General features: G+C 46.9%; 1 protein-coding gene across 1 annotated transcript in view; it reads left to right on the plus strand.

Annotated features, from left to right (window-relative positions):
* Nucleotides 1-20,086, plus strand: part of musk (muscle, skeletal, receptor tyrosine kinase) — a 137,388-nt gene that overhangs the window by 61,872 nt on the left and 55,430 nt on the right. Inside the window, exons 10-15 of the mRNA XM_080189607.1 lie at nucleotides 2,123-2,289; nucleotides 2,408-2,431; nucleotides 4,956-5,044; nucleotides 9,934-10,093; nucleotides 12,849-13,029; nucleotides 16,172-16,369. Coding sequence (XP_080045733.1) covers nucleotides 2,123-2,289; nucleotides 2,408-2,431; nucleotides 4,956-5,044; nucleotides 9,934-10,093; nucleotides 12,849-13,029; nucleotides 16,172-16,369 — 819 coding nt within the window. The remainder of the gene's footprint in view (nucleotides 1-2,122; nucleotides 2,290-2,407; nucleotides 2,432-4,955; nucleotides 5,045-9,933; nucleotides 10,094-12,848; nucleotides 13,030-16,171; nucleotides 16,370-20,086) is intronic.

The raw sequence follows: 20,086 nt of genomic DNA on the forward strand, positions 1-20,086 counted from the left end.
TCGTCCCAGGGATGAGACACGTGAACCTTCTCTGTTCCGAACACATTTATACTTCCTTCAAATAAGGAGACCAAAACTGTACATTTTATTCCAGATGTGGTCTCACCAAGACCCTGTACAGTTGCTGTAAAACATCCCTACTTTTATATTCCATTCTCCTATAGTAAACACCAACATTCCATCTGCCTTCCTAATCACTCGCTGCACATGTAACATTTTGGGATTTATGTACCCATGACGATGGGTGCGATAGAAGCGATGGCCAAGTGGTATTATCGCTTAGACTATTAATCCAGAATCTCAGCTAATGTTCTGGGGACCTGGGTTCAAATCTCGCCACGGCCAATGGTGGAATTTGAATTCAATAAAATATTCTGGAATTAAGAATGTACTGATGACCATGAAACAATTGTCAGGAAAACCCCATCTGGTTCACTAATGCCCTTTAGGAAAGGAAATCTGCTGTCCTTACCTGGTCTGGCCTACATGTGAGTGCTCTCAATTGTCCTCGGGTAACTAGGGATGGGCAATAAATGCTGGCAGCCAGCGATGCCCATATCCACAATGAATAAAAAAAAAATTTAAAAATGCACCAGGACACCCAGATCCCTCTGCATCACCAAGTCTTGCAATCTTTCTCCATTTAAATAATATACTTTCTCTATTTGTCCAGTGTGAATAAACTCACATTTACCCCCACATTATATTCCATCTGCCAAATCTTTGCCCACTCACTTAACCTGCCCATTTTCCTTTGCAGACTCTTTAGCTCTTCTTGATATCTTACTTTCCTTCCTATCTTGGTGTCATCGGCAAATTTAGCTACCATACGTTCAGTCCCTTCATCCAATTCATTCATATGGTTTGTAAATAGTTGTGACCATAGCACTGATCACTGACACTCCACTAATTTGTCAATCCCAAACAGACCCAATAATCCCTACTCTCTCCTTCCTGTTAGTTAACCAATCCTTTATCCACAAGAATATGTTACCAGCTACGCAATGTGCCAGGGACCCAGGTTTAATTCCGGCCTAGGGCAACTGTTTGGAGATTGCACATTTTCTCTGCATCTGTGTGGGGTTTCCTCTGGGTGCTCCGATTTCCTCCCACAGTCCAACGATCTTGATGATTTGATTTGATTTATGATTGTCACATATATTAACATACAGTGAAAAGTATTGTTTCTTGCGTGCTATATAGACAAAGCATACCATTCGTAGAAAAGGAAACAAGAGAGTGCAGAATGTGGTGTTACAGTCATAGGTAGGGTGTAGAGAAAGATCAACTTAATGCAAGGTAAGTCTATTCAAAAGTCTGGCAGCAGCAGGGAAGAAGCTGTTCTTGAGTCGGTTGGTACGTGATCTCAGATTTTTCTATCTTTTTCCTGATGGAAGAAGGTGGGAGAGAGAATGTCTGGGGCGCACGGGGTCCTTAATTATGCTGGCTGCTTTGCCGAAGCAGTGGGAAGTGTAGACAGAGTCAATGGATGGGAGGCTGGTAGATGTATAGGTTGGGTGGATTGGCCATGCTAAATTGCCCCTTAGTGTTCCAGGACATGTAGTTTAGGGGAATTAGTGGATTAAATACCCGGGGTTACAGGGTTAGGGTCTGGGTGGGATGCTCAGTTGGAGAGTCAGTGGACATCTTTGGACTGTGGGAGGAAACCGGAGCACCCGGAGGAAACCCACACAGACACGAGGAGAATGTGCAAACTCCACACAGACAGTGACCCAAGCCAGGAATCGAGCCTAGGTCCCTGGAGCTGTGAAGCAGCAGTGCTAACCACACTGTGCTACCATGCCGTGAACATAGGAACAGGAATAGGCCATTCAGCCCCTCGAGCCTGCTACGCCATTGAGAAAGATCATGGCTGATCTGTGGCCTAACTCCATCTAGCTGCCCTCAGCCCATATCCCTTGATACCCCAGCTCAATAGAAAATAGTCTATCTCAAACTTAAACCTAACAATTGAACCAGCACCCACTGCAATTGGAGGAAGAGAGTTCGAAACCTCCCCCGCTCCCTGCGTGTTTTGTAACATCTCTCCAGAATGGGTTGGCCCTAATTTCTTTTCTCAAGAAGCCAGAGGTATTAAGCACTGTCTCTTTCTCTGTTACAGCGAGCACTGCCTGGCAGTGAAGGAGCTTTACTGCTACAGAGAATGGCTCTCGATAGAAGACAATTCGCGCAAAGGAATTTACTCTGCGGCTCTGACACTACCGGACTGTCTCAGGCTTCCCAGTTTACACCAGGATCCAGATGCATGCACCAAACTCTCATTTCTTGGTAAGTATTGAAATGAAATTGGTACAAATGTGTCATTAATCTACAAGATTAATACATGATTTAAAAAAATTGGATTACACGATCCAACCGGCTGATTATTTCCCCTTTATGTTTGCAGACATGAAGAGAGGACTCATTACCAGTGAGTGAATGTTTCCTGTTCTATTTTTAACCTACTTTCAAATGAGTTTATAAAATCATGTGTTGTTCAGTATGTTACACTGGTAATGGATACACAAGATCTCAGTCTATAAATAGATTTCCTTCCACCTTTCCCTTCCCTTCCAGACAGTTTGTAAATTGTTTAAAAAGCGCATTTTGTGAATTTGCAATCCTTGCGGGATACAAATTCCATCCGAACATACAAATACACAAGGAGCAGGCCATTCGGCCCGTCGAGCCTGCTCCACCATTGAATGAGATCCTGGCTGATCTGACAGGAGACTAATCCTGCCAACTCCACGATAAACTGTTATCTTCTCCCCCGCCCCCCCAACCCCCACCACTGTCCCCCACATCCCCCCCATGCTTACCAGATCCGCTGTGCTTATGAACGGAACTGCTCCCACTGCATTGCCATATCTTCATTGAGTGTGGGACTCTGGCTTCCATCACTCATGTGAGAAAGTTAGGGGAGGGCGATGGCCTAATGGTGTTGTCGCTGGGCTATTAATCCCGAGACTTAGCTAATGTTCTGGCCACCCATGTTCGAATCCCACTGCAGCAGATGGTGGGGGGGCATTTGAATTCAATTAAAAATATCTGGAATTAAGAACATACAGATGACCATGGAACCATTATCGATTGTTGGAAAAACCCATCCGGTTCACTAATGTCCTTTGGGGAAGGAAATCTGCTGTCCTTACCCGGTCTGGCCTACATGTGACTCCAGAGCCACAGCAATGTGGTTGACTCTCAACTGCCCTTGGGCAACTAGGGACGGGCAATAAATGCTGGCCAGCCAGCGGCGCCCATGTCCCATGAATGAATAAATTGTAAAAAGTTACGGCATTGGAATGGAACATTTCACGGCCGATATCTGCTTCCAACTTGTGGAACCGTGTGTGCCAGTAACATTTAGTTCCACAGTTTGCCATGCTGATTTAATTAAGGGAAAAGTTTCACCTCCTGAGTTGCCTGGGTAAAAATGGAGCCAATTCAGAAAATTATTGATGGCTTTAAATGCTGTTTAAATGTTTCCCTTTCATTCATCAGTGTTAATATCATCAGAGGAGGGAACTGATTGGAAGGAGGAAGGAGTTGAATCAATATCCCTAAACATACACAGGTCAATTTGCTTTACTATTCCCACCCCATCCTCCCACTCAGAGATTCAAATGCCTGGAGTTTACATTGGTTTTCAGAGTGTGCCTGATTCTTAAATTCATTCAGGGGACGTGGGCATCACTGGCTAGGCCAGCATCTATTGCCCGTCCCTAGTTGCTCTCGAGAAAGTGGCGGTGAGCTGCCTTCTTGAAACGCTACAGTCCATGTGGTGTAGGTACACCCACAGAGCTGTCAGGGAGGGAGCTCCAAGTTTTTAACCCAGTGACGGTGAAGGAATGATGATATACATCGGGTGGCACAGTGGTTAGCGCTGCCGCCTCACAGCACCAGGGACCCGGGTTCGATTCCCATCTCGGGTCACCGACTGTGTGAAGTCTGCACGTTCTCCCCATGTCTGTGTGGGTTTCCTCCGAGCGCTCTGGTTTCCTCCCATAGCCCAAAAGACGTGCTGGTTAGGTGCACTGGCCATGCAAAATTCTCCCTCAGTGCATCCAAACGGGCATCCGACTGTGGCCACTAGGGGAATTTCACGTTTATTCATTGCAGTGTTAATGTAAACTTACTTGTGGCTAACAAATGAACTTCACTTTTCTTTTATATTTCCAAGTCAAGATGGTGAATGACTTGGAAGGAAACTTTGCAGCCCCCAAAAATGGAAAAGAATGAGGCTGTGAACTTGACCTGGGTGGCATGATGGCACAGTGGTTAGCCCTGCTGCCTCACAGAGCCAGGACCCAGGTTCAATTCCCGGCTTGGGTCACTGCCTGTGCAGAGTTTGCACGTTCTCCCTGTGTCTGTGTGGGTTTCCTCCAGGTGCTCCGGTTTCCTCCCAAAATCCAAAGATATGTGGGTTAGGTTGATTGGACATGCTAAATTGCTCTTTAGTGTCAAGGGGTTAGCAGGGTAAATAAATGGAATGATGGGGATAGAGCCTAGGAGGGATTGTGGTTGGTGCAGACTCGATGGGCCAAATGACCTCTTTCTGCACTGTTAGGATCCTATGGTTCTATATTGATGTTCCTTCACTGTCATTGGGTCAAAACCATGGCACTCCCTCCCTAACAGCAATGTGGGTGTACCTACAGCACAGGGAATGCAGTGTTTCAAGAAGGCAGCTCACCACCACCTTCTCAAGGGCAATTAGAGATGGGCAATAAATGCTGGTCTAGCCAACGGCTCCCACATTTTAATCTAGTTAGTTTAAGGTCCATGTTTAACACTGCCTTCCAGCCAAGTGCGAAGACTTCCAACATTGTAGAAATATTTAGATTTCTGTGCAAAGTTGTCAAGGTTGAGATTCTGGTTCTTCAACAATTGCTTTTCATTGATGGTAAAGATTCTGATTAATTTTTGTACTATTTGCATCCTTATTTCTACAGAGGTGTGTTACAGCGATAATGGGAGGTTCTATCAAGGTTCGGTAAACATTACAGAGTCTGGTATCCCTTGCCAGAAGTGGAGTCAGCAGGTTAGTATTGGCAGGGCATGTGCCAATAAAGTCATTGACATTCACAGATTGCAAACGGTACGGTGGCACAGATTAGAACAGATAACCAAAATCTTACCTATGAATTACAAATAGGCCATTCGGCCCCTCAAACCTGCTCCGCCATTCAATAATATCACGGCCAATCTGATTGTTACTCCAAGGAGAAGGAAGGGAGAGGGTGCAGAATGTAGTGTTACAGGCATATCTAGAGTGTAGGGAAAGGTCAGCTTAATATTTTATTATTGTCACGTGTATTGGGTTAGTGAAAAGTATTGTTTCTTGCGCGCTATACAGACAAAGCATACCATTCATAAAGAAGGAAAGGAGAGACTACAGAATGTAGTGTTACAGTCATAGCTAGGAGTGCAGAAAAAGATCAGCTGAATATAAGGTCGGTCCATTCAAAAGTCTGATAGCAGCAGGGAAGAAGCTGTTCTTGAGTCGGTTGTTACGTGATCTCAGAATTTTGTATCTTTTTCCCGACAGAAGAAGGTGGAAGAGAGAATGTCAGGGGTGCGCAGGGTCCTTAATTATGCTGGCTGCTTTTCTGAGGCAGCGGGAAGTGTAGACAGAGTCATTGGATGGGAGGCTGGTTTGCTTGGTGGATTGGGTTACATTTACGACCTTCTGTCAGAGGGGAATGAATCTATGGAATGCTTTCCCACAGAGGGCTGTAGAGGCTGGGTCGTTCAATATGTCCACGGCTGAGATTTTTAATCAGTTAGGGAATTGAGGTGATAAGCAGCAAAGTGGAGTTGAGGATTATCACAGCAGATTAGGCATGATCTCATTGAATGGCAGAGCAGACTCAATGGGCCAAACGGCCTACTTGTGTTCTTACCGTCTCACACAAACTCCATGTCTTGAGTTTTATTCTTTCAATCAACTTTTTTTCAACTCCACATTCCCACATTTTCCTTGATAACCCTTCACCCCACCCCTTGGAAATCAAGAATCGAGCTCACTCCACCTTAGCAACGTTCAAAGACTCTACTTCCACTGCCCTATGAGGAAAGGAGTCCCAGAGGCTCTCCACCCACTGAGAGAAAATATTTCTTGGTCCAGGGGTCAGGCCTGAAGGAGGGGAAAAAGCGATGGAGAGGGATAGGGAAACAATTCCTGAGCTTACATCCTAGACAACTGAAAGCACAGCCAGCAATGGTGGAGCGATGGAAATCGGTAACGCATTCGAGGTCAGGATTAGGTGAACACAGAGACCTTAGAGGATTGGAAGACTGGAGGAGGTTAGAGAGGTTAATGCGGTGGGGGACAATGTGGAGGGACGTTGAGGCCATTGTGGATTTGCCTTCTTTGTTCTACTTGGTGTCTCCTTCAAGTGAAAAGCCTTCCAACACTGAAATCACCTCAAGGAATCTCGACAGGAATCTCGGTGTCTTTGGCATCCGACTGTAAAATGCCCAGGACTGAACAGAATGTGACCCCCTCCGTTAGATTCAGCGCTATGTGGGAAACGTTACTGGAGTCACTGCTGGGTCAGCCAAGATGGGCACAGATTACAGATGTTACGGTGGCACAGATTAGAACTGATTAGGGGGCACGATTTCAAAATAAGGGGCAAAATGCTTCACACCAAGATGAGGAGTTTTTTTTTTACTCAGTGGGTTGCGAACCTATGGAATTCTCGATCCCAGAAGGCTGTGCAAGCTCAGTCACTGAGTATGTTTAAAGTAGAGGTTGACAGATTTCCAAATCCCATTGACGTAAAGCGATATGGGGATTGTGTAGGAAAAACATCAAAGCGTAGAGGATAGGAGCAGGAGGAGGCCGTTCGGCCCTTTAAACTTGTTCCGCCGTCCATTACAATCATAGCTGATTGTCCAACCCAATAGCCCAATCCTGCTTTCTCCCCATAACCTTTGATCTCGTTCGCCCCAAGTGCTATATCCTGCCACCTCTTGAATACATTCAATGTTTTTGGCATCAACTACTTCCTGTGGTAATGAATTCCACAGGCTCACCGGGTGAAGAAATGTCTCCTCATCTCCGTCCTAAAGACATCAAAGTGGATGATCAGCTGCGATTATGTTGAATGGTGGAGTAGACTCGATGGGCTGAATGGCCTGTTCCTGTGTTCCCCTGCCCTGCTGCTGGACGATGAAGGCAGGGCTGTATAACCCTGTCCGATGGCCGGGTGGGAGAACGAGTATTTAATTTAACCGCTCCTCGGCTTTCCAGTAGCAGCCCTGGTGATTTTATTTGTGTGCAACGCTCAGATATAGTGGTAAAACGATACGTGTGGACTCTTAGTTACATTCTTCGTCTCAGGACAGGAAGGAAATGTCTGGCCGCTGAAGACAGTTATTGAGGGGAGGTCAGTGGATGCAACCAGATCTGTGACATCTGGAGTAGATAATCTCCTCGCTCACAGACCGATCGGAATTTGAAATGCCCGATAACCTCCGAACGGTCCCAGTGTACCCATCTTGTTGTGTGGGCTGTCAGCCTCGCAATGAAAGTTAGGAAACAGTAACAGTGTCCAGAGTCTGGGTAAAGAATGAAGCTCCGTCTGCAGCCTAGCGAGTGTACAGAGTAGACCTGGTCTCCAGCTCAAACAGATCGTCTGATTATATCCGACAGCACAATACAGGGTCAGGGCTTTCGGCACATGAAGCCCCAGCCAACGAGTGACGCCTTTCTAAACGAAAGACCGTTCACCTCTACGCGGTCTGTATCCCTCTATCCCCTGCCTATTCATGGATCTGACATTTAAGAGAAACTTGGACAGGCTCATGAATGAGAGGGGTGTGGAGGGATATGGTCCAAGTGCAGGTCAGTGAGACTAGGCAGAAAAACGGTTTGGCACAGACAAGAAGGGGCAAAAGGCCTGTTTCTGAGATGTAATTTTCTATGGTTCTGTGAGTCTTAAATGTCGCTATTGTATCTGCCTTTGACCACCTCCTCTGGCAGCGCATTCCAGGCACTTAGCACTATGTGTAAAAAAAACTTGTCTCTCAATCTCTTCTAAACTTTCCCCCTTTTACTGTAAACCTATGTCCCCTAGTAATTGACATTTTTACCCCAGGGAAAAGACTCTGACTATTCATTCTATCCATGTCTCTGATAATTTTTGTGGCAAGTGTTACAATCATCTTCGCTGTCTCCCTCAAGTCCAACAGAGCATTTCTTTCTCATTTAGACACTCAGCTACACTTAGAGTCTTCAAGAAGCAAAGCTGGTCGAAGAAAGAAAGAGTTGCATTTCTATAGCGCCTTTTGGGCATCGCAAAGGTCTAATGCAGGAAGGAAGTATACAGTAAAGGACAGAACCCTTAGAAACATTAACGTGCAGATGGATCTGGGCGTACAGATCCACAGTTCCCTGAAAGTGGCAACACAAGTGGATAAGGTGGTCAAGAAGGTGTATGACATGTTTGCCTTCATCGGTCAGGGCACAGAGTATAAAAATTGGCAAGTCCAGTTATCGCTATATAGAACTTTAGTTAGAATATTGCATACAGTTTTGGTCGCCACACTGCCAGGAGGATGAGGCATTCAGAGAGTGCACAGGAAAGGTTCACCAGAACGTTGTCTGGTTTGGAGGGGATTAGCCACGAGGAGAGATTGGACAAACTTGGTTTGTTTTCACTTGAATGTCGAAGAGGCGACCTGATAGAAGTTTACAAAATTATGAAAGACACGGAAAGAACGGATAGTCGGAGTCTTTTTCCCAGGGTAGAAATGTCAATTACTCAGGGACATAGGTTTGAGATAAAAAGGGGGAAAGCTTAAAGATGTGAGAGGCTAGTTTTTTATACACAGGGTGGTGTATGCCCGGAATGCGCTGCCAGAGGAGGTGGTAGATGCAGAAACAATAGCAACGTTTAAGAAACATCTTGACAGATACATGAGTATGATGTGGAGGTGCCGGTATTGGACTGGGGTGGACACAGTAAGAAGTCTCACAACGCCAGGTTAAAGTCCAACAGGTTTATTGGGTAGCACGAGTGTTCGGAGCACTGTTCCTTCATCAGATGAGTGAAAAGTCCACTCACCTGATGAAGGAGCAGTGCTCCGAAAGCTCGTGCTACCCAATAAACCTGTTGGACTTTAACCTGGTGTTGTGAGACCAAGTACATGAATAGGCAAGGAATAGAGGGATACGGACCGTGTAGAGGCAAAAGGTCTTCCGTTTAGAAAGGTGTCATGTGTTGGCACAGGCTTGGTGGGCCAAAGGGCCTGTTCCTCTGCTGTACCATTCGTTTATCCAAAGTGCTCTCCATCCAAGGAGGTGTAGTTACTGTCGCAATGTAAGAAATCAGCAAGCTCACACTAGCAGCAATGTAGTAATGGGGGCTGGATCTTTTTACTTATTCTTTTGTGGGATGCGGGTGTTACTGGCATTTGATTCCCATCCCTGATTGCCCCCTGAACTGAGTGGCTCACTTCAGAGGATGATTAAGAGTCAACTGGGTCTGACGTTTGGAGTCACATGCAGGGCAATAGTGAACTTGGATGGGTTTTTACAACAACTGATGGTAAGTTTTGTGGCACTCAGACAAGCTTTACAATTCCAGATTTAATAATTGAATTCAAATTCTGCCAGCATTTAAAAGATAGATAAACACATGAGGAAGAAAAACATAATAGAGGGATGTATTGATAGAATGATATGGTGATCCGGAACATACACCCTACAAAGGTCATGTAAGTTGAATGCTCTTTTTCATTGCTTTGTACAATATCCAAGCGAAGCCGCAGTTCTCTCAGAAGTATCCCTCCAAGGAATTGTGCAGAACAATGACAAATTCATAAAAGCACAATTGTTTTTGGTTTTACAAAGCTCCACAGCTGTTCCCACGAGATGCACGCATTCAATTGACAGACAATGCTATTGCTTTCCTCTCCAAGGTTCCCCACTTCCACAGGCGCATGCCAGAGTTATTCCCAGAGCTGACCAACTCGGACAACTACTGCCGCAACCCGGGAGGTGAGAGTGAGCGCCCCTGGTGCTACACCACGAATCGGGATATCAGATGGGAGTTCTGCAATATACCCCTCTGCACCAATGGTACGTACCGTGACGCACGTGGGGATCTCCGCGGGAAGCAGGGTCGTAATTGGCAGCACGTTGAAACGAGGACTTGGGCTAATGTCCCAGCTACACACCGTCCTTACACAAGAAAACAGGCCGGTACATCAGTGAGAAATGGAATCTGGAGATATCACTTCTGAGATTGCGGGTCCAAGTCCCACTCCAGACACTTGAGCGCAAAACCCTGGCTGCGCTCCTTGCAGTGTTGTGGTTGTGCCACATGTTTGTAGATGCCACCTCTTGGGTGCAATGTTAAACCAAGGCCTATTGGAGTAACAAATCCCACCACGATACTATTTCGCAGAAGAGCTAGCGAGTTCTCCCTGCTCTCCTGGGTCAACGTTCATCCCCCAATTAAAAATGCAGATTACCTGGCGGTTAATCTTATTGGGATCTTGCTGAGCAGAAAACAGCTGGAGAATTTCCCTCCGTCACAACAGCAGCCGCACTTGAAAGTACGTCACTGGCTGAAAGTGTTCCAAAGTGATGAACGGCGCTATATAAATATAATCCTGTCTCCTTTATACTTCACATCCAAATGACCCTGATCTCCTGTCGATGGAACAGATTTTCAGTCCCAATCCAGTGACCTGGCCACAGTTGAAGCCACAGGCAGCCCTCTCCTCGGTGGTGGTCCCTTCAGCTGAAGCCAGCTTTTAATTTGAAAGTTTGGAAGGTTGTTGGCCTGGCAGCCACCCTCTCTCTCCCTTGCCTGCAGTGACAGGCTGTACTTTCTTCCAAGCTCCGACTTCCAGGTCCCGCCTGCCATCCTGAACCCGCTGGTAACATTGAACCTCGGGCCAGTTTGGGGAAAATCACTGCCTGTTGCCTGTCCCTGACACAGTGTGGGGGTCCACACCCCCATTTGACCCCAGTATCATGGACCCTACCCAAAATGCACAATCCTGCCCATCATGTATAGAGTCATAGAAACCCGACAGTGCAGAAAGAAGCCATTTGGCCCATCAAGTCTGCACCCACCACAATCCCACCCAGGCCCTACCCCCATATCCCTACACATTTTCCCACTAATCCTTCTAACCTCAGGACACTAAGGCGCAATTTTAGCGTGGCCAATCTACCTAACCCGCACATCTTTGGAAATGTTTATAAATGTCATTTACAAACAAACTTATGGACAAAACTATATTAGATACATGTGGCACAGTGGTTAACATTGCTGCCTCACGGCACCAGGGACCCAGGTTCAATTCCAGCTTCGGGTCACTGGCAGTGTGGAGTTTGCACATTCTCCCCGTGTCTGCGTGGGTTTCCTCTGGGTGCTCTGGTTTCCTCCTAAAAGATGTGCTGGTTATGGGTGCATTGGCCATGCTAAATTCTCTCTCAGTGCACCTGAACAGACACCAGAGTTGGCGTCTAGGGGATTTTCACAGTAGCTTCATTGCAGTGTTCATTTAAGCCTACTTGTGGCTAGTAAATAAATAAACTTAAAACATTATAATGTAAGCGTCACGGTTCAAATTGATAGCTCAGAAAATTTCTGTGAAGCATCTAAATTAAACCGGGTTAAACTGGGCTGGTGTGTGAAATGCATGTGTCCTACTGGGGGATAGAAACTTGGAAAACTTCATAAAAACGAGATAGAGATAGCCTGCAGTGATCATGTGTAAGTTGTACTGAGAGCTATGGGTTGATCTTTGGCAAGTTCACTGCAGAAACATAAAGACATCTTCTCAGCCTGGGGTAGGAGATGAAGAAAGGGCCAATCAGCACAACCGGGGTGACTATTTCTTACCTGTTGGCTACAGAACCAGAAGGGCACAAGGAAACAAATACTTCTTCATGCAAAGGAGGTCATCAACTCTTCCTCCAAGAAACTATTGTGTCCGTGAGGGGGTGGGGGGTGTCTTACGGCACGAGTATGGAGGGTTACTGCGCCAAGGCGGGCCAATGGAATAAAGAGGCAAATCAGCCATGAGCTAATCGAAATACAGAACAGATTCAAGGGCTGAGCTCCTGTTCCTAATTTCCCAGCAGTCACATGGGTGACATGGTAGCACAGTGGTCAGCACTGCTGCCTCACAGTGCCAGGGACTTGGGTTCGATTCCCGGTTTGGGTCACTGCGCAGAGTCTGCCTGGGTTCCTTCCGGGTGATCCAGTTTCCTCCCACAGTCCAAAGGTGTGTAGATTAGGTGGTTTGGCCACGCTAAATTGCCTCTTAGTGTCAGAGGGATGAGCTAGGGTAAATGCATGGGAGTAGAACCTGGATGGGATTGTGGATGGTACAGACTTGACAGGCTGAATGGCCTCCTTCTGCACTGTATGATTCTATGGTCCAGTGTCAGTCCATTACATAGCATCAGATCGTTAATAATGGACACTGGATACCAATGGTTATATCAGTAAAGCTTTAATTATTTCCCATTTCTTTCCATCTTTTCTTTCCTTGAGGAATTGCACTCGGTTCCAGAGATGCTGGACTCCCCATGTTAGTTCATCCTTCACCCACAAATTATATTGACTCTTCCCAACTCTACTGTGCTCGGGACCTCACCCACTGACATGTTCTGCATAGCAATCAGGAACAGGGCCTTCTGTTGTGTCCAGCACAGTGAAACCATCAGGAGAACTATCATTGCTGACCAATTAATGGGTGCACTTCTCTCTGTGGCACTGCTCAAGTATCCAGGCAGTAGATAGCGAGTGTTTGAGCAGGAGGATTGTTGAAAACTGGGTTGTATTTAGCTCCTTCTGTAATGTCTCTTCCAGCCACCTCAACGACGGGCGTGGAGCACAATGCAGGAAACGTAGACACGGCCACCCTCACTTCTGCAACTTATTCCATGACCATCATCATTTCCATAATCTCCAGCATTGCAGCGTCTGTGTTCTTGATCATTATCGTTCTAACGTGTCACCGTCGTCAGAAGGAATGGCAAGCCAGGAAAAGGTGAAGAACTTCTCCTTATTTCACTTCCTGCTCACTGTGATGGGAATGCCAGCTTAAATACTGTCGTAACTCTTAGTTAAAAAAGTCACACAAAATCCCTAGCCGGGGGCCGCTACTGTGGCACAGTGGTTGGCACTGCTGCCTCTCAATGGCAGGGACCCGGGTTTGATTCCCGACTTCAGTCACTATCTGTGCAGAGTCTGCATGTTCTCCCCATGTTTGCATGGGTTGCCTCTAAATTCCTCCCAGAGTCCAAAAGACGTGCTGGTTAGGTGCATTGGCCATGCTAAATTCTCCCTTAGTATCCTCAAACAGGAGATTTTCACAGTGGCTTCATTGCAGTGTTAATGTAAGCCTACGTGTGACACAAATAAAATAAACTAAAAGAAACTAATAAACTAAGCTAGAGAGTTATTTGATTTGATTTATTGTCACACGTATTAGTATACAGTGAAAAGTATTGTTTCTTGCACACTGTACAGACAAAACATACCGTTCATGGGGTACAAAGGGGAGAAGGAAAGGAGAGGGTGCAGAATGAAGTGTTGCAGTTACAGATAGGGTGTATTGAAAGATCAGCTTACTGTACGGTGGGTCCATTCAAAGGTCTGATGGCAGCAGGGAAGAAGCTTGAATTGGTTTTTGCGTAACCTCAGATTTTTGTACCTTTTTCCCTACGGAAGAAGGTGGAAGAGAGAACGTTTGGGGTGTGTGGGGTCTTTCATTATGCTGGCTTTGCCGAGGCAGTGGGAAGTGTAGACAGTCAATGGATGGGAGGCTGGTTTGTGTGATGGATTGGGCTACATTCACAATCCTCTGTAGTTCCTTGCGGCCTTGGGCACAGCAGGAGCCCAGACCAAGCTGTGATACAACCAGAAAGAATGCTTTCTATGGTGCATCTGTAAAAGTTGGTGAGAGTTCTGTGCACCAAGCCAGCAGAGGAGATTTTTAACATTTGTTCATGAGGTGTTGGCGTTTCTAGCTGGGCAAACATTTATTGCCCATCCCTGAGGGCATTTAAGAGTCAACCACATTGCTGTGGCTCTGGAGTCACATGTAGGCCAGACCAGGTAAGGATGGCAGATTTCCTTCCCTGAAGGACATTAGTGAACCAGATGGGTTTTTCCGACAATGGTTTTAATCATTAGACTTTTAATTCCAGATTTTTTTTTATTGAATTCACATTCTTCCATCTGCCATGGTGGGATTTGAACCAGGGTCCGCAGAGCAGTACCCTGGTATCTGGATTGTTAGCTGAGCCACAATACCGCAGTCAGAATGGTAACAGGGATGAAGGGATGAAGTGATGCAGAGAGAAACGGGAGAAGTGAGCTTGTTGGCCTCAGAGCTGGGAAGGCGAAGCAATGACTTCAATCAAACATGTTCCAAGTCCTGAGAGGTTGTGTTTGAGCAGATAGTGAAAGATCTGCCTGGAGGGTCAGTAACCAGAACGACACAGATCAAAGAGAAGAAAAGCCTGAGGGAAGATGATGAGAATGTTTTATTTCACACACAGCGAGTTATTATGAGCTGGTTTTCACTGTCTGAAAGGATGGTGGAAGCAGATTCAATAGCAATGTAGTGGAGAACCTGCCCCTGTCTACATCAACGGGGTAGGAAGTCTGACAACACCAGGTTTAAGTCCAACCCATTTATTTGATGATCAACGGGGACAAAGTAGAAATTGTCGAGAGCTTCAAGTTTTTAGAACATAAGAAATAGGAGCAGAAGTAGGCCAACTAGCCCCTCGAGCCTGCCCCGCCATTCAATAAGATCATGGCTGATCTGTCTTGGCTCAGTTCCACATTCCCGCCCTCTCCCCATAACCCTTAATCCCCTCTCTTATCAAAAACCCATCAACCCGCATCTTAAAAATATTTAGCGAGGTAGCCTCCACCACTTCAACGGGCAGAGAATTCCAGAGATTCACCACCCTTTGAGTGAAGAAGTTCCTCCTCAACTCCGTTCTAAACCGCCCCCCCTTTATCTTGAGGCTGTGCCCCCTAGTCCTACTGTCCTTTCTGAGCGGGAAGAGTCTCTCCACTTCTATCCTATCCATCCCATTCATCATCTTATACGTCTCAATGAGATCTCCCCTCATTCTTCTAAACTCTAACGAGTACAAGCCTAATTTATTCAGCCTCTCCTCATAGCTCAACCCCCTCAACTCCGGTATCAGCCTCGTAAACCTCCTCTGCACTCCCTCCAAGGCCAAAATATCCCAGATCGCCAACAACCTGTCCTGGTCCCTCCATGCTGACACTGTAGTTAAGAAAGCCCCACCAACACCTCTACTTTCCCAGAAGACGAAGGAAATTTGGCATGTCAGCTACAACTCTCACCAACTTTTACAGATGCACCATAGAAAGCATTCTTTCTGTTTGTATCACAGCTTGGTATGGGCTCCTGCTCTGCCCAAGACTGCAAAAAACTACAAAGGGTTGTGAATGTAGCCCAGTCCATCACACAAACCAGCCTTCCATCCATTGACTCTGTCTACACTTCCCGCTGCCTAGGAAAAGCCAGCATAAATAGAGACCACAAGCACCCTGGACACACTCTCTTCCATCTTCTTCCATTGGGAAAAAGATGCAAAAGTCTGTTGTCACGTACCAACCAACTCAAGAACAGCTTCTTCCCTGCTGCCATCAGGCTTTTGAATGGACCTACCTTAAATTAAGTTGATCTTTCTCTACACCCTAGCTATGACTGTAACACCGCCTTCTGCACTCTCTCCTTTCCTTCCCTATGAATGATATGTTTTGTCTGTAAACTGTGCAAGAAAGAATACTTTTCACTGTATGATAATACAAGTGACAGTAATAAATCAAATTAACTTTTGAAGAGGCTTTGGCTACAATCTTCTAAAGGAAAAATTTCTAGTGCTTTGGAGAAAGCACAGGGGAATGGGAATAATTGACCGTGAGGTAGTAACAACATGATTGGCCAAAGAGCTTTTTTTTGTGCTGTATGATTCAATGTATTTGATGACCTTGAAGATTGTTTGAAGAACATCATTGGAAAAAGTCAAATTGCTTTGCCCCGGTGCTGGGCTTGAGGGGAGGTTGGGGGAATCTGAATCAAGCTCCAGGCTGGGGCATTGTATCTCATTCTTTCCTCACACGTGTTTGTTTTCCTGTAGTTACAGAGGAACCGAAACCCCCACGCTGACAGCTCTGCCTTCTGAACTGCTGCTGGACAGGCTTCACCCCAACCCCATGTACCAGCGTCTCCCCCTCCTTCTCAACCCCAAACTGCTCAGCCTCGAATATCCAAGGAATAACATCGAATACGTGCGGGATATCGGAGAGGGAGCCTTCGGAAGGGTGTTCCAGGCAAGGTGAGAACAACCTCAATCTTTAGCGCAGAGGAATTTGGTGACTGTCAGACTTGTGCGGCCTGTTTCTGAGTTGTGAGCCATCCTGCAAACCCCCCCACCCCCGGGTCTCAAGGTTCCAGGCTCAAATCACACTCCAGGGCTTGTGTACAAACGTCAAAGCTGGCATTCTCGGTGCAGCACTGAGGGAGTGCTGCACTGTTGGACGCACCGTTTCTTGACTGATGCTTTCTCTCTCTCTCTGTCTCAACCTTTCCACACCCTGACAGTGCATTGGTCAGAATTTCATCTGTTTCTGTAGCTAATTATTCCTGGAATAGATCAGTACTCTGTCACCAGCGGCTGAATTCACACACACACACACACACACACATACACTCATTCTCACACATTCATTCACACACACAAACACTCACTCATGCACATTTACACACATTCACATGCACTTGCATACATATGTATATACACACACACACACACACACACACAAAGACACATGCTCTCACACACAAACACACAGGAAATTGCTTCCCAATATTTTGGGCCTTATTTTTCCCTCAATCAACGTCACAAACAATGGATTGGGGTGGCACTGCTGCCTCACAGCACCAGGGGCCCGGGTTCAATTCTGGCCTCGGGTCACTGTCTGTGTGGAGTTTGCATGTTCTCCCCGTGTCTACGTGGGTTTCCTCCCGGTGCCCCGGTTTTCTCCCACAGTCCAAAGATGCGTGGGTTGGGTGGATTGAACTGAGGAAAGCACAGTAAGAAGTCTCACAACACCAGGTTAAAGTCCAGCAGGTTTATTTGGTCCTGTGCGGTGAAGAGACCTTATTCAAACCTGTGCTGGGAGATCCTCTCCACTTGGATCCCAGTCCAACACCGGCATCTCCACATCACGGCTACCATCGACACCGCAAAGTGCCAGCTCCGTGTGGAGAGGATCTCCAAGCCTCTTCACCGCACAGGAGCAAATAAACCTGTTGGACTTTAACCTGGTATTGTGAGACTCCTTACTGGGTGGAGTGGCCTCGCTAAATTGCCCCTATGTGTCAGGGGGATTAGCAGGGTAAATATGTGGGGTGATGAGGATAGGGCCTGTAGGGACTCAATGGGCCGAATGGCCTCCTTCTGCACTGTAGGGATTCTATGATTATCCGGTGGTGGTGGTTTGAATATTTGGGGGAGTTGGATCTTGCTGAGCGTGAGTTGATGCTGTGTCTCTGACATTACAACAGTGAGGACATTTCCAAAATACCTCATTGGCCGTAAAGTGCTCCAGACTCTGGTGGTGCTGGGAAATGTTATATAAACACACGCCTTCATGTTTTAAAAAACCCTAATGTCAACAGATTCTGTAGCGCCTTTCACAACCTCTGGATGTCTGAAATGCACTTTAACAGCCAACGAAGTACTTCCCGAAGTGTCGTGACTGCTGCAATGCAGGAAACGCAGCAGCCGATGTGTGCACAGCAAGATCCCACAAACAGCGACGTGGTAAAGGGTCAGATAACCGCGTGGTGTTGATTGAGGGATAACTGTTAGGGCCAGCACACTGAGGAGGACTCCCCGCCGCCTTGCGAGAGACCTTCAACCTCTGCCCGAGACGGGACCTCGGGTTAACGACTCAGCTGCAAGTCGGCACCTCTGACGGTGCAGGGCTCCCTCCGTGCTGCGTGGGGGTGGGGGTGGGGGGGGAGCGGGGAAGGGGTCAGGCAAGTGGAGTCTCTCGAGACTCTGGAGCGGGGCTTGAATTCAGAACCTGTCGAGAGTGTTAACCACTGAATCCAAAAATAGATGGGAGGGGTTGGGGGGGGGGTGCGGGTTAAAAATGAGGTTGAAATTAGCGCTTGTTCACGTCTCAATGTCTGACTGCGCTGGACTACACTCAGGTATCTGTGAATGAAACCGGCTTGAAGTATCAGCAGCAAAATAGTTAGACCGGATGTCTGCATCAGCTAGTCAGTAAAAGTCAAATGTACTTAGGCAGCGATCCATCTGCCAGAGGCAGGTTGCCAGCGAGGTTACTAAGCACATCAAGCCAATTTGCATTATGAATCAGGACACCCTGACCTCTGCGGAGTGGATGGATATACAGGAAAGGAATCTCCTCTGGCTGTCGTGTGCCGCTTCCAGTTCCGCCGTCACTGCAAGATCTGCCTGTGTTTAATATATCGTCTCATCCAGCCCTTGTTGCCTTCCATCCAATATCAGGAGCAGGCCACTCAGCCCCTCTCTGCCCCCCTCCCCGCACAAGCTTTCCGTCTATTCGATCACGGGAGGCGGGCGTCGCCGCTCAGGCCAGCATTTATTGAGCGTCCCTAATTACCCTCGAGAAGGGGGCGAGCCTCCTTCTTGACTTTGCTGCAGTCCCCGCGGTGTAGGTACGCCCACTGTGCTGTTAGGGAGGGGGCTCATGGATTTTTTTGACCCAGCGGCAGTGAAGGAAGGGCCGGTATCTTCCCAAGTCAGGACGGCGAGTGGCCCGGAGGGGAACTTGCAGGTGCTGAAACCAAAAGAGAAAACGCTGGAAAATCTCAGCAGGTCCGGCAGCATCTGGGAGGAGAGAAAAGAGCTGACGTTTCGATCCTTTGTCAGAGCTCCAAGGCGTAGAAACTGGGAGATATTTATACTGTAGAGGGAGGGAATGAGAGATGAGTCACGGCCATGCAAGTGGTGATGTTTCCAGGTATCTGCTGACTCTGTGTGTCCAAGTGGCAGAAGCTGTGGGATAGGAAGGTGCTGTTGAAGGAGCCTTGGTAAGTCACTGCACTGCACCTTGTAGATGGTACACTCTGCTGCCACTAAGCAGCAACAGTGAATGTTTAAGGTGGTGAATGGGGTGCCAGTGAAGCGGGCTACTTTACCCTGGATGGTATCAAGCTTCTTGAGGGCTGTTGGATTGCATTCATCAAGGCGAGTGAAGCGTATTCCATCACACTCCTGACTTGTCGACAGGGGGCAGGTTTTGGGGATTAGAAGGTGAGTCACTCACCACAGGATTCCTAGCCTCCAATCTGCTCTTGTAATCGCAGTGTTTATGTGGCTAGTCCAGTTCAGTTTCTGGTCAATACTTCAGGGTGTTGTTGGTGGTAATGATGGGGAGGCTCTCTCTTGTTGGACTTCTCATTACCTGACACAAATGTCACTTGTCACTCATCATGGAGTAACCAAGTTGAATATTGAACAGGTTTTGCTGCGCGTGGACAGGGCTGCTTTATTGTCAATAAGTTGTGAATGGAACTGAGCACAGTGCAGTCATCGACCTGTATCGCCGCTTGCTGAGTCGATTTGATTCATTATTGTCACATATATTGGGATACAGTGAAGAGTATCGTTTCTTGATATACAGACAATGCACACCATTCCCAAAACACCAGGGAGATTCTTGATCCAGCCCCCAACAAGAGATTTTCTACTCTAGGGAGGGCTTTCAACTAAACAGCAGAATTGCCCAAAACCAGGGGGAGAGAGAGAGAGAGAGACACTGCTTTCGGTCTGATGCCAACTCCCTTCTAAACTAAAACTCAAACCTGCAGCTCAGAACTAAAAATGAGAAAAGCCTTGTCACCTGACCTGCACACAGTTTTTTTCCTCCTCCCACCAATGACATCACCCAAGGCTGAGACCATGATTTTTAAAAAATTCCTCTTAAAGGTACACCAACCTCATGATCGGAAATGTTCATGGAACCTCCCCTCCTACTGTGTTCAGTTGTCACAG

This window comes from Carcharhinus amblyrhynchos, chromosome 5 (assembly GCF_965287045.1).
Source record: "Carcharhinus amblyrhynchos chromosome 5, sCarAmb.v2.hapA, whole genome shotgun sequence".
Taxonomy (NCBI): domain Eukaryota; kingdom Metazoa; phylum Chordata; class Chondrichthyes; order Carcharhiniformes; family Carcharhinidae; genus Carcharhinus; species Carcharhinus amblyrhynchos.